The sequence below is a fragment of the Carlito syrichta genome, unplaced genomic scaffold (genome assembly GCF_000164805.1).
Source record: "Carlito syrichta isolate Samal-C Ts95f unplaced genomic scaffold, Tarsius_syrichta-2.0.1 Scaffold309813, whole genome shotgun sequence".
Lineage (NCBI taxonomy): Eukaryota > Metazoa > Chordata > Mammalia > Primates > Tarsiidae > Carlito > Carlito syrichta.
In genome coordinates, this window is record NW_007253909.1 from 44,381 (window position 1) to 59,751 (window position 15,371).

General features: G+C 38.9%; 1 protein-coding gene across 2 annotated transcripts in view; it reads left to right on the forward strand.

Moving 5' to 3' along the window:
• The window catches only part of SLC22A1 (solute carrier family 22 member 1), a 33,761-nt gene extending 19,872 nt beyond the window's left edge, over window positions 1-13,889 (forward strand). The window contains exons 8-11 of one of the 2 annotated variants that reach the window (XM_008067892.1): window positions 1,567-1,675; window positions 10,520-10,632; window positions 11,277-11,376; window positions 13,823-13,889. In XM_008067892.1, the coding sequence (XP_008066083.1) occupies window positions 1,567-1,675; window positions 10,520-10,632; window positions 11,277-11,376; window positions 13,823-13,889 (389 nt within the window). Of the gene's footprint in view, window positions 1-1,566; window positions 1,676-10,519; window positions 10,633-11,276; window positions 11,377-13,822 lie in introns of those variants that run through there. The other variant, XM_008067893.1, reaches the window with a different exon arrangement.
• Window positions 13,890-15,371: the final 1,482 nt, after the last annotated feature.

Genomic DNA, 15,371 nt, shown 5'->3' on the forward strand with positions numbered 1-15,371 from the left:
GAGACCTCTTGAGACCCAAGGAGTAGGATTGGGTGGGCAAGTGGGAGAAGTCTTAGTGAATGAAGCATGGGGTAGCCCGGAGACAGCCAGCTTTGGAATTTATCCCAAGTGCCAGAGGAAGCCATTGATGGCTTCGAGCAGGGGACGGACTCAACTGGAGCTATTTTATTTATTTATTTATTTATTTATTTATTTATTTATTGAGTTGGAGTCTCACTCTGTCGCCCACACTGGAGTGCAGTGGCTGCTCCCGGCCATCGCAGCCTCGACCTGCTGGGCTCCGGTGATCCTTCCGCCTCAGCCTTCCCAGTAGCCGGAATTACAGGCGCGCGCTACCACGCCCGGCTAATTTTTTGATTTATTATAGAGATGAGGTCTCACCTGCCCAAGTGGGTCTCGAACCCGCGGGCTCAGGCAATCCACTCACCTCAGCCTCCCAAAGGCGCGGGATTACAGGCTGAGCCACGAGCCTGCCTAACCAGAGCTATTTTAGATGGACCCTACTGGCTGCTGTAACGAGTGGCCCGTGTGGTGCTGAGTGGAGACGCAATTGGTTCTCTGAGACCAGTGATGCTGTTCAGCTCCACTGAAGCTCTCGCCAGCTCAGAGAACTCGGACCATGCCCTCCCTTGGGCCTCTGAGTGAACTCCTCGTCTTTTACTTTATAGAAGCTACAGGAGGTGTGAATGAGGGCTCGGCTAGGGTTCTCCATCAGGACTGAGAGCCTTAGGGATCCGAGACCCATAGGGTGAGCAAGGTCCACTCTCTTTTGCAACCTTACGCCAGCTGAGTGAATTAAATCAATACTTCATAATAGCCATTATGTGGGGATGAGGGTCAAGAACACATAATGCCTGTGATCCCAGAGACTTTTTAGTGAGCTGGCATGTCACTTGCATTTTAGTGGGGTGGTGACCCCGGTAGAGCAGGTGGCAGTGATTATTAAGGATCTGAGGTTCCTTCTGATGAAGCTCAATTCTTTAAGTACCCCCAAGAGGGAAAGGGCTTCCTGGACCTTCCAGCAGTCAGGAACCCCATAGCAGCCCACCAGGGTGAAACAAGGGCTCACTTCTCAAATTCGTGGTCTCTGAGGCTATTACGAAACGTGTTTTGCTTAAAATGTATTGGAGCTAATATTTGATTGAGGAATAGAAATGTGCTACATTAGTTTGGGAACTACATTTATTGAGCATCTACTATGTTTTAGGTGTTGTGCCAGCAGCAGATAAACAAAAAGCTAACTTTTAAATTCTGTGGTCACAGTGGACATTTGACATACATCAACTCTAAGTCTCACAGCAGCCTATAAGCTGGGTATAATTATTCTCATTTTATAGCTCAGGAAATCAAGCTGAGATTCAAAAAGCTCATTCTTTCCTCTACACAATGGAGTCTTCCTGAATGTGTCATTATCAAGTCCCGAAATATCTTGGGACTCAGGCTACTTATCCCCAAAAAACTCTAAAAGTCCAAGCACAAGCTTCCGCCCACCCCCCATGGCTTCTCACCATAACTGTGTGAATGAAGCCCCTACCCATCACCCACACCCTCTGTGCTTCCTTGTAGATCTGCACTGGTTAAATATTGTAGTAGCATGTATTGGCCGAATGGGAGTCACCATCGTGGCCCAAATGATGTGCCTGGTGAATGCTGAGCTGTACCCTACGTTCATTAGGTGAGTGCACAGAAGGGGGCATGGCTGGCTCAGGTAGGACCAACATCTTCAAGTCCTTCCCCGTGATGCCCTCAAGGGTTGATCAGCTTGGACACTAAATGGCATTGTTAGGAACTTGTGTTCAGAGGAAAGGGGTTGTGCAGACAGGAGGGGATCTACCCTGATGACAATAGAAAATGTGACATGGCATCTTGTGAGCAGACAACATGGGGTGGGGGGTTAAGGTATACTCTGTATCTAAGGCAAATATAGGAAAAAAGGTGGCTGGTGGAGAGAAGCAGAGCACTGGACAGGGAGTTGGTGTGTATATGGAATAATACAGCATGTAGCCTTTTGTGTTTGGCTTCTTTCACCTGCTTTGTTGCATGCATCAATTTTTTTTTCTTTGAGTTGGAGTCTCACTTTGTTGCGGTGGCATGCTGCTCACAGCTACTGCAGCCTCGATCTGCTGGGCTAAGGCTATCCTTCCACCTAGCCTTCCAAGTAGCTGGAACTATAGGCATGCGCCACCACACTCAGCTAATTTAAAAAAAAAAAATTTATTGTAGAGACAAAATCTCATCATGTTGCCCAGACTGGTCTCGGGTCCATGGGCTCAGGCAATTCTCTCACCTCTGCTTCCCAAAGTGCTGGGATTACAGACATAAGCCATCACCCCTGGCCTCAATGTTTTGTTTCTTGTTAGGGCTGAGTGGTATTCCAGCATGTGAATATACCACGTTTATCCATTTACCACATGAGGCGCATCTGGACTGCTTCTGGTTTGCAGTGATTATGATACAGCTGCTATAAACATTCAGTACAGGTCTTGGAGTGGACACGTGTTTTCATTTCCGTTGGGTGAAAACTTAGGCGTAGGATTGCTGGGTCCTATGGCAAGTATGTGTTTGACTCTATGAGAAACTGTCAAACTATTTTCCAAAGTGACTGCACCCTTCTGTAATCCCACCAGCAGGGTGTGAGAGACCCTGTTGCCCCAGACTCTCATCAGTGTTTGGTGTTGTCAACTTTTTAAGAGTCCTTCTGGGAAGGAGTGATTTTATTTTGATTTTATTTTTTCCTAATTGCTAATAATGTTGAGTGTCTCTGCATGCACTTATTACTTTCTCTGTCTTGGAAGACTTAGTTTTAAATGAAGATGTTTTTAATTGTAAATGAAGCCACTTTATTTATAGTTTGAAAAAATGCTATTATCTTAACCTGACCTTTGTTATGATTTTGTATATTACCTTAAACTCTTTCTTTCCTTTGTATAAATTGCTTTTTCTCCCTTTGTCATCATATTGATGGTTTCTAAGAAATATTCCAGTTCCCCCAACTCATCTTACTTATCCACGGCTCTCTGAGCCCTAAGGATGGCCCTGATTTCCTCTTTCCTGTCTTTTACTTTATTAAAAGTCCCACGTCTTAGACTCTCATTTGTAAAAAGTTGCTTGGACTGAGTGAATACAAGGAGATGAAGGCAAATTAAAGAGAAAACCTTCTATATTTGGTCATTCTGAGCCCAGAGTCAAAAATAACCTTGCCAAACAATTCCATTGTCATGGTCACCGGACCCCAGGGACTGAATCAAAATAAAAACTGCTGAAGGTACTGAGTGCCTGGCTCTCCCTGGAGAAAGGCCAAAGTAACTCATCTCTGAGGAGCCCTTGACCACTGTGCAGAGAGCCTGCATGAGAAGCTAGATGTTCAGAAACAGCTAAACTTGTTTATACACATGCATGCACACATGCAAGCCAGTTGTGCAAGTTCCAGTATTTTAAATCAATGGAATCAAATCTAAATTGCAAAAAGGAATACTTTCTGTTACTTTATAAGTACTCCAAGTTCAAACAACTTACTATTTAAAATAATTTTTGACCCTGCTTCCTTTCCTGGAAGGCTTCAGAGTTGGATAGCTCTCCTCCTTGTAACTTTGTGTAGCAAATGTTGTCAGGACATTCATTTGGCATGAATACCCACTGTATCATTTTGAAAATTATCTTCAATTTTTATATCCTTACCATATTATGAACTCCTTGAAAATGGGAACCACCCAACATACTTCTCTGTACTTCACAAAACTGTTCTGTAGCTATACTAACCAACCACTGCACACTTGTACTAAATAAATTAAGTACCTTAAAAATAGGAGTTAAATATAGAATATTTTCTCTTTAATTCCAATTAAATAGGCACCAGTTCCCCGTGTCTTCTAGCTTCTGTGTGCTTGCAAATTTCTTGATACTTATTTTCTTAAAATAGTAAAAAAAAAAAGAAAGAAAAAAATTAAGAATTTGAGATATTCTTGAATCTGAGAAATAAAAACTAATTTGAAAGCAGTACAAAGGAAAATAGATATAGTGAAGGAAAGACAGACAGGACTAAGGATTGCAAAGTAAAATAGAAATAAGCAAAGAACTTATTAAAAGAGAGATATATACACATATCTCCCAAAGAAGATAATTGAAATAATGAAACAACTACAATAAAACATCTTAAAATAAAAGAAAGCTTGAACCTATAAATTAAAGGGACGTGTGTAAGAAGAAAAACAGTGAAAAGGAAACCAGAAAGTAGTGAAAAAAATTAAGACATATTTTCATTGAGTTACTATAATTTGAAGATAAAGCAAGATTCATCAGGTTGCTGGCAAAAGTTTAAGTCACTTACATAGCAAGAACAAATTGGTATTATTCAATGAAGGCAGTAAAATAATGCCTACAGTGACCTCAAGAAAATAAAGCATAACCAAATAAATTTATCCAGCCAAACTTCAAGTCATTTGTAAAAACAATAGCCAAACATTTGAAAATATTTCTGAAAATATTGTTCCTATGAATCTTTCCCAAAAAAGCTGCTAGAATAAAATAATTCAGTAAACACAGTGATGAATGTACTAACATGTCAGAATTATTGATGGTGATCATTGAATTTGAGATTTAAATGAGTGTGGTTTTAGCTATAATTCAGAATGTAAATGTCATGAATCTGACAAGAAAGAAATGTTATAACTAACAAAGACTGAATAGACAAGGGAGAAGGTACGTTTGAGATGGAATAATACACTGATTTCTTCAACACAGTATTTTGGGAAAAGTATACCATTACAAACTGATAAGTTAAGTGATATTATAGGTATATTTTAAGATATAAAAGCAAATGCTAAAAACTGATTTACTCAACTAAAATCAGGATGTGGAGGAATGGTTTGAGGAGGAAGCAGAAATATACCAATTTTATAATTGTTCATAAGGAAACTAATACTGTCAAAAGGAATACAGCATTAATTGTGTGATATCAAGTTATAGAGATAATTATTTGAATAAAAGTAGAACCCTTCCAAATTATCAGATAAAAATACACATAACCAACATATATTGAAAAATGAAAGACACCAGAAGCAGTAAAAGCATGACAAAAAGCTAATGATAGAATTAAGACCAAACACTTCTGACATTTAAGTAAATGTAACGAGGCTTAACTTCTTTATTGGAAAAATAAAAATGAAAAGAAGACAACTCCTCAACTTGATTCCAAAGCAAAATCAAACAATATACTGCATATGTGAAGCACATTTCTTCAGAAAGATTAAAAAGAAGAGATGGCATAAAAGTACACTAGGGAAATACAAACAAAATTATAGCAAGAGTCATGAGCTTATCAAAGTTAAATTTATGGAAAAAGTGTACCTAATAAGATAGGAAAGACCCTAAATAACAATAAAGAAGGAATTCACAGTGATTCCAAAGGTAAATGTTAGCTGCTCTAAAGCGTAGGAAAAGAAGAAAATTTTCAAAATGAAAAAATAAAGTTTGCATAATATTGCTAGAAAAAACAACAAAGATAAAGGAAACCACCGACAAATATGATTTACGAATATTGATTTTAAAATCCTAAACAATATATTATAAAAAAGTGGAGCACATTATAGTAATAATATATCATATCTAAGATGAAATACTCTAGAAGTGCAAAGATGAGTTGATATTAGAAAATCTAATAGTATAATTTATGTTAGTAAATCAAAAGGGAAAATATTCTCCATAGGTAACAGAAAGACAGTCAGTAAAATGCAACCTCTACTTTTGTTTTAAAATTTTCTAAGAGATGATATAACCAGTTATGATGAGGTCATGGAAGAAGGGACTGGAAAAGAAATAGAAATGTTCTAATTTTATTATTAGTTATTGTAAGGAATAAGACATTATGCAAATGATTGCAATAGAAAAAGTATAAAAGTAAGATGCAAAAGTATTGGACTTCTCCTGATTTGTTGTTCCTAATTTAACTATATTTTCAAAGAAAAGCTCAAGATTACTTCTAGGAATCCTAGATAGTCTGTCAAAAACCTCTTCACACTAATAAACAACTTTGGTAAACTCTCAAGATACAAAATCAGCATGCAAAAAACAGTTGCATTTCTCTACACCAAGAAGAAGTGGACTGAGAACCAAATAAAAAACACAATTTCATTCACAATAGCCACACATAGACACACACACACACACACACACACACACACACACCCCTCAGCATCCACTAACCAAAGACCTTTACGTTGAGAACTACAAAACACTGTTCAAAGAAATCCAGGACAACACTAACAAGTGGAAGAACACCCTATGCTCATGGACTGGGAAATCAATATCATCAAGATGTCCATCCTAGCCAAGACAATTTATAGATTCGATGCAAGCCTTATCAAACTACCAGTATCATTTTTCACAGACCTAGAAAAGACAATACAGAAATGTATATGGAAGCAAACAAGAGCCTGAATAGCTAAAGCATTCCTCAGCAAAAAGAACATGGCTGGACATATTAGACTTTCAGACCTCAAACGTTACTGCAAGGTTGCAGTAGCCAAGACAGCATGGTACTGGTCCCTAAATAGACATATAGGCCTATGGAACAGGACAGATAATTCTGAAATAAAAACCACAGACCTTCAACCAACTCATCTTCAACAAAGCCAACAAAAGTAAACATGGGAAAAGATACCATATTTAGCAAATGGTCCTGGTAAAACTGACTAACCACATGGAGAAGAATGAAACTGGACCCCCTACCTATCACCATATACAAAAATTAACTCAAAATGGATCCAGAACTTAAATGTGAAACCTGAAACTATAAGAATCTTAAATGAAAAGCTAGGGAACACTCTCTTGGGTATCAGGGTAGGCAATGAATTCATGACCAAGTCCTCAAAAGCAAATGCAGCAAAAGCTAAGATTGACAGGTGAGACTTTAACAAGTTAAAAAGTTTTTGTGCAGCAAAAGAAGCCACCAAGAGAGTAAAGAGGCAACCCACAAAAGGGGAAAAAAATATATGCAAGCTATGCATCTGACAAATGCCTAACATCTAGGATCTATAAGGAACTCAAATGAATTGACAGGAAAAAAAAAATAACCCCGTTAAAAAGTGGGCAAGCTGGGCTCGGTGGCTCAACCTGTAATCCCGTGCTTGGGAGGCTGAGGTGAGTGGATTGCCTGAGCCCACGGGTTTGAGACCTGCCTGGGCAACTTGGCGAGACCTCATCTCTACAATAAATCAAAAATTAACTGGGTGTGGTAGTGCGCACCTGTAGTTCCAGCTATTTGGAAAGCTGAGGCAGAAGGATCGCTAGAGCCCCGTGGGTCAAGGCTGCAGTGGCCAGGAGCGGCCATTGCACTCCAGTCTGGGCAACAGAGTGAGACTCCAACTCAAAAAAAAAAAAAGTGGGCAAAAGACACGAACAGACACTTTTCAAAGGAAGACCTACAAGCAATCAACAAACACGAAAAAATGTTCAGCTTCATTAATCATCAGAGAAATGCAAATCAAAACTACAATGAGATACCACCTAACACTGGTCAGGTTGGGTGTCATTAAAAGCAAAAAAACAATAGGTGTTGGCAAGGCTGTGGAGAACACTTACACTGTTGGTGGGTATGTAAGCTAGTTCAACCCCTGTTGAAATCAGTGTGGTGTTTTCTCAAAGAACTAAAAATTGAGCTACCATATGAACCTGAAATCCCATTTCTCAGAATATACCCAGAGGAACATTAATCACTCTACCAAAAAGACACCTGCACACATGTTTATTGCAGAACTATTCACAATAGCAAAACCAACCCAGATGCCCATAGAAAGTGGACTGGATAAAGAAAATATGGTGCATACACACAACAGAATACTATGCAGCCATGAAGAAGAAGAAAATCATGTTCTTTGCAGCAACATAGATACAGCTGGAGATCATCAGTCTAAGTGAGCTATCACAAAAACAAAATATGAATGAGACTTGTTCTCACTCATAAGTGGGCCCTAAACATTGGGCACATAAATACAAAGGTGGGAACAACTGACAATGGGCACTACTAGTAGAGAAAGGGAGGGGGCATAAGGGGCATACAACCACTCATTGGGTACTATGCCCACTACCAGGGGGAGAAAGAACTTGCTAGAAGCCCAGTCCTCACCTACATGCAATTTAATTATGTAGCAAAATCATCACATGCACCCCACAACTCTAAAATAAAAATAAAAATTAAAAAAAAGTTTATTCATAGGAATAAAAAATCCAGCACCAAACAAGGTAAATTTTACAGTTTCTGGTATTCAATAAGAAATTACCAGGCAAAGAAGTGGGAAATGAGAAACTATACTGAAGGGAAAAAATATATCAATTTAAAGTGGTCCAGAAATGACACCAATGATAGAATTAGTGAACAAGGACTTTAGAACAATTATTATGCCTGTATTCTGTATGTCCAGGAACCTAGAGAAAAAATTGAACATGTAAAATAGAGACATGGAAAATAATTTTTAATATCCTAATTTAAACATGTAGAGAAGAAAATACTATGTCTGAGATGAAAAATACACCACATGAATTAACAGCAGATTCAACATTATGGAAGAAAAGATTAGTGAACTTCAAGACGGCAGTAGAAACTACTAAAAATGAAATACAGAGAGAATCAGGGATCCTTGGGATAATTCTAATACATACAATCGCAGTCTGCAGATGAGAGTAGAAGGGATTAATAGGGGGACAGAAATAATGATTAAAATTTCTTCAAACTTGATGAAAGCTAAAAATGCACAGATCTAAGAATCTCAATAAATTTTAACCACAAAAATCATCAAGAAAGGAAGATCATAAAAATATTAAAAAGCAATCAGAGAAAAAAGACAACACAAAGGAACAAAGATAAGAATGACAGCAAATTTCTCATGGGAAATGATGTAAATAAGAAGATGGTAGAACAATGTCTTTAAAGTCTGAATGAAAAAAACAAAAACAAAAAAACTGTCAGCCTAAAATTCTTGACCTAGCGAAAATATGTTTCAAAAAAATGGATGGAAAATACTTTTTCCTAACATATAAAATCTGAAATAACTTATTGCCCACAGACTTACTCTACAGGAAATATTAGTCCCTAAGATCTTTAAAAAAAAAAGAAAACAATATCAGATGGAAATCTGGATCTGTACACAAAAAATGAAAAGCAGTGAAGATTTTAGCTGCTTGAGTAAATAGAAATATTTATTTTTTCTGGTTATTTGCTTTAAGAGACAATTAACTGTTTAAAGCAGGGATTGGCAAACCTTCCTCTATTGGGCCTGACAGTAAAGTCTTTAGATTTTGTGGGCCACACATGGTCTTTTTTGCATATTATTTTTAAAAAATGCCTTTAAGTTCATTAAAATGCTGTATTTGGCCTGTGGGCTGTAGTTTGCCAACCAGAGTTAAAATAACAACCAAGGCAAATAATAATATTTTGTGCAAATTTTTATTTTGGGGGGGCAGAAATGCAAATATACTTTCATAAGATTCATAAACAATCTAGGAATGTTATAATATTACTTGGAGGTAGACTAATGAATTAAAGACGTATACTTTAAACCTAAGGCAAAAATTAAAAAATAAAGAGTTATAAGTATTAAGTCACCAAAAAGTGGATTCATTCAAAATACTCAATTCATAAGTAGGCAGAAAAAGACTAAAAGAATAACAAAGAACAAATGGAACAAAAAGAAATCAAATGGTAAGATAATAGATTTAGATCCAATCATATCAGTAATCACAAGAAATAGAAATAGTTTAAACACTCTAGTTAAAAGGAAGAGATTGTCAGATTGGACAAAAACATGAGACAAAACTACATGCTGTCTACAAGAAACTCACTTTAAATATAAGGGGAGAGATAGTTTAAAGGTAAAAGGATGGAAAATAATATTATATGCTAACATAAATCCAAAGAAAGAGTAGATTTGGGAGCAAAGAATATCACCAGGAATGAAGACGGCCATTTCAAGTGGGTGGTTTCTCTACATGTTTCCTCTCTAACTTTCTTTGTCCCCCATTCCTTAATACTCTCTGTCTACTCTTCCTTATCTCTCCATGTATCAGAGGGTCCCCTAGTAGAGACTCTCCCAGAGCAGAACACCTACCTGCTCTGACCATCGCCAGCAACTCATCAGGTGGGAAAAGCAACTGGTAACAGTTTAAATCTCATTCTCCACGGAACATGTCATTTTAGCAGAGACCAAAGTTTTCTGCCACAGGAAAGGAACTCTAAGTTGGAATTTCAGGCATTTAAACAAATATGTAAAAAGAGGCAGGCTTTCTTCTGTTGCATGGGCAATTGACGGCTCATACCCACTTTCATTTTAGTTTGTTACCTCTTCTCAATACCCTCTGGGCTGGTCCACATGGATTTTCCTGATCCCTGCAGTTGGCAGGGGTGCTGAACACGGAATACCCACAGTGAGCCACAACTGTGGGCACTGTGTTTGCTCTAGGACCAGGTTGACATTTGGAAAAGTGAATCACAGAGATGCCATCTTTTTTGTCCTCTGCATTTTATCAGGAACCTCGGAGTGATGGTGTGTTCCTCCCTGTGTGATGTGGGTGGGATCATCACCCCTTTCATGGTCTTCAGGCTGATGGAGATCTGGCAAGACTTGCCCCTCATTTTGTTTGGTAAGACTTTGTGGAGCATTTATTGTTCCTTCATTCCAGCCTGGCCATGGGCTCAGTGACGGGTGGAACTGAGTGCGAGTACTCAGTTAACTACTTGTTAAGTGGAAATCGAAGTTCTGTATCAACTATTTTTCTCCCCAAACCTGGGCCAGGGGACCTCCAAGACCCTGCTTGCCCACTTGATAGAAGGCAGAAATGGCTGGTCGTGGGCACAGGAGAGAGGACGAAGGAGGGAGAGAGAGAAGCAGAAGGAGAGGAATAGGGAAAGAGGGAAAAAGAGAGTAATTCAAGGGACCCATCCTGCCCACACATATGTGAAAGCTAATCAGATGTGTGTGTGTGTATTTATGTATATACATGTGTGTATGCATAAACCTATCTGAAGCAGCAAATCCCCTAGTCCTTAAACCCCAGTTATTGTGGAACTTTATACTTTTATGGAAGTAAAATCAAGGTAATATTCCCTTTTACTCTGGCATTTCCCCAGTTACCCTATTGTTTTCATTTTCATTTCTAAATATTTCTGGCAGCTTTTTAACATTTTAAATGGCATCTCTCCCACCTGCGTTGCCTAGCTGTGATCCTTTCTGTTAACGGTACTGGCTATGCACAAAAGTCTCCATTTTAATCTGTTTCCTCTGAAGGGGTGCTGGGCCTGGCTGCCGGGGGAATGACGCTGCTTCTTCCGGAGACCAAGGGAGTTGCTTTGCCGGAGACCATTGAGGATGCTGAGAACCTCCAGAGGTGAAGCCCACAGCGCTCGTGAATCCGGGGCCTGTGTTAGACATGCCTCTGAAAAGGGTTGTAGTATCACACCACATTCTTTATTTCTTCTGTCTTGAAGTCTTAGGAGGACATGATAGATATTTGTGTGCTTTTTATTTCTCCCAGAACTGCTATGAAGGAAACAAAACAAAATAGCCATTGACTTCATAGTAAGGAAAAAGAGAGCATGCATATGCATTTTTAGTTGGCAGTGATCTGTTCTAAACCATGAGGCAGAGAATGATCTGTGTGTGATGTTGACAGGAGGGGTGCTGAGATGCCTAGCTCACCCCAAGAGCTAAAACCTCTGAGATGGGAACATTTAAAACTCAATCTTCTGTTCTGTTAGCAATTGTTGGTTCAGAATCTTTAGCGACTTTCTTTTTTTTGAATCAGAGCTCACTCTGTTGCCCAGGTTGGAGTGCAGTGGCATGATCATGGCTACTGCAGTCTCAATCTCCTGGGCTCAGATGATCCCTCTGCCTCAGCCTCCCAAGTAGCTGGGAATACAGGTGCACACAACCATACCTCATCATATTTTTTTAAATTGTAGAGACGAGGTCTTGCCATGTTGCCAAGCTGGTCTTGAACTCCTGGGCTCAGGCAATTCTCTCGCCTTAGTCTCCCAGACTGCTGGGATTATAGGCATGAGCCACTGTGCCCAGCTTCTTAGCGCCTTTCTTCACAAAATTCTTGTGACAGGGAGTGCTTTGCTGGAATTTCAGATTCTACTCGTAAAGCAATGAAAAAGGCCATCTCTTGGGCCCTCTACAAGCACAGTTCTATGGGATTCTGTGTGTCCTTGTAGAGTAGAGAGAGAATAGTCTATGGAGTCAAAATAACCTGGGTTCAAAACTTTATGTGGCCATGAGGTTTTGGGACTGTCATTAAACCCTACAGGGCCTTAATTTCCATGCCTGCAAAATGACCAGAGTAATATTTTCTTTAGAGACTTGCTGTGAAAACTCAATGAAATGAAGGAGGTGACAGTGGCTAATCCATTGTCTGGCACATACATCTCAGATTTTCTTTATTATTCTCATAAATTGTGTTATTTCCTTAGGATTCTTAAAACTTAGCATGTGGAAGAATCACAAAGAGAGCTTGCTAAAATGCTGAAATCCTTGACCTTTAATCACTCCCACACAGGTGCTCTGTAAACCTCACTTGGAGAAATTCTGGATTTCTTGGTACTGGGGGTCAGACATGCTAACAGTAAAGATGTTTTCTAGTTGCTGATTTCCTCCCTTTTTGTCCCAAGTGGTAGAAATATAGAGCTAATGTTGTATTACCTGACTGAAAGTTGTCTCATATTTGTTAACAGGCATGTGGTCATCTATTTTAGGATGTGGTGCTTAAGCACTCCACCGCCCTAACCATCCCTTTTCTGAGCCCTGCATCCCCGAGTATCCGCTGTTGTCAACCATATTCTTCACACTATAATAATCGCTTAGTTCATTGACTGTCTTCACTATAACAATTCCATAAGTAGTAGCCACAGTCCATTGCCAGAGAGAGCCTGACAATCGCTTCTTCCCTACTCTCAGGGGTAAAACATCAGGAATGGGAGTAATTGTAACTCTAGCCAAGCTTCATGGAGCACTCACTGTTTCTGTGTCTGTCTCTTTGAAAACGTCATGCGCTCCTCACTTAAGCTAAAACATTATGGGGCAGCTACTGTTATTGTTGTTGTTATGCCCATTCCACAGATGAGGAGAATCATGACAGGTGCCCCCAAAGTCACCAGACTCAAAATGGAAGGCTGACTACTATCAAATGACTGACGAGGCAGCAACATGATCCATCTTCTATGTGTTGGCAGGCTCTCTTTGTCAAGGGCCGAGTAGTAAATATTTCAGACTTTGGGTCACATAGTCTCTGTTGTCACTGCTCTGCCCTACCTTGGAAAAGCAGCCATAGACAATGCATACAGAAATGCATGTCTGGGTTCCACTAAAATCTTATTTTGGGTGTTAAAACACGAGTTTCATTTAATTTTTTAAGTGCCATGAGATATTTTGATTTTGACTTTTTTTTTACTATTAAAACATGTAAAAAAACTAATTTTAACTCATGGGCCACACACAAACAGGCTGGAAGCCCGATTTGGCCCACAAGCTGAGTTTAAAACCTTTATTTTAAAATTTCTTTACCTGTGAGACAACCCACAAAGATAACATAACAGCCAATCCTCAAAGTACATCAGAAGTTTCTAATGCAAATAGGAGGCATGATGACACACAGGTGGTTGTATTGCAAACATTCTTGCCTGTCAATCCCTTTGCTTCCTGTCACTTGCTATCCTTGCTTTTTTTTTTTTTTTTATAGATTTATTCCTATGTATGACTTTGCAACAGTTTTCCATCAACACGTTGATTACTTATTTATTTATTTTAACTCCTCTTTTGGTTTTCCTTTGCTACAGGAAAGCAAAGCCCAAAGAAAACACGATTTACCTTGAGATCCGAACCTCAGAACTTACAGGCACCTGACAGAGATGCTTTGCTGGGATCAGAGTATCAGAAGGCTAAAGACAGAGTTATCCTCTGCAGAAATTCTTAGAAGTCTTTGCATATCTGTATTCTTCCTCATAGTTGCCTGCCCCGAATCAATATCAATCCTAAACTTTTGTTTGAGTAAGCTTTGTCTTATTGTGTTTTCTTTCTTTTAAGTCCTCCAAAGTCCTGACTATCTGCCATCTATTGATCCATTCTAGGGAGAGCTGCTGGTGCTATTGGTATCAGGCACTCAATTATCTAAAACGTTTTGAAGATGAGTAGGACTTCAATATTTCTATAAAGGAGACTTCTGTAACTGGCTTTCAAGAATAAGTATTATTTTGTTCCCTCTCTGAAAGAAAATGACATTCCATTTTTTGGTACCTATGTTGGCAAAGGCATTTTAACATGTAGATTGCTTGGAGAGTACAGTTGGGCCTCCATGTCTTTGGGTTTCATGTCTGTGGATTCAAACAACTATGGATGGAAAATGTTCAGAAAAAAAGAGAGGTTAGTTGCATCTGTGCTAAACATGTACAGACTTTTGTTCTTGCCATCATTTCCTAAGTAATATAGTATAACCGTTATATACATAGCACTTACATTGTATTAGGTATTTTAAGTAGTCCAGAGATGATTTATAGTATACGAGTGTGTAAGTTGCATACAGATACTACGGCCTTTTATATAAGAGACCATGAGCACAGTATGGATTTTGGCATTTGGGGGGCATCCTGGAACCAACCCCTCCATGAATGCAAAGGGGTGGGTATAACGGGTTTTCAACATGGCGACACTGTCAGTATGCCTTATCCCAGTCACATTTACACGCATATGATGAAAAAAAGCGTGATCCTCATTCAAAGACCAGAAGCACTGTGACCATCTTAGGAAGAAGTTTTTGCCAGCTGTGTTCCAGGAATATTTTATTCTATCTCATTCATGTTTTTGGTTCTTGCTGGTGTTACTAGAAGGTAAACGTATATGCCATCTGTGAGACATCACAGTAAATACTCAAAAAGCGTTCACTTTCCTGTGAGTTATGTTAAACACTACCATTAAAATTTTTTTATTTACTTATTTTGTTTTATTTTGTTACTAGAAGACCCAAAAACCTTTATTTTAAAATTTCTTTACCTGTGAGACAACCCACAAAGATAACATAACAGCCAATCTTCAAAGTACATCAGAAGTTTCTAATGCAAATAGGAGGCATGATGACACACAGGTGGTTGTATTGCAAACATTCTTGCTTGGTCTAGCTGAGATTGGTGAAGGTTACAAGGACTTGAGATCGTGGAAAGTGGTGCTGAGCAGCACTTTGGTCTTTCTTAGAGAATGGACATTGCAGGCTAGGCACAGTGGCTCACACCTGTAATCACAGCACCTTGGGAGGCTGAAGTGAAAGGATTGCTTGAGTAGGAGTTTGAGACCAGCCTCTATTTAAAAAAAAAAAAAAGAAAAGAAAGAGAATGA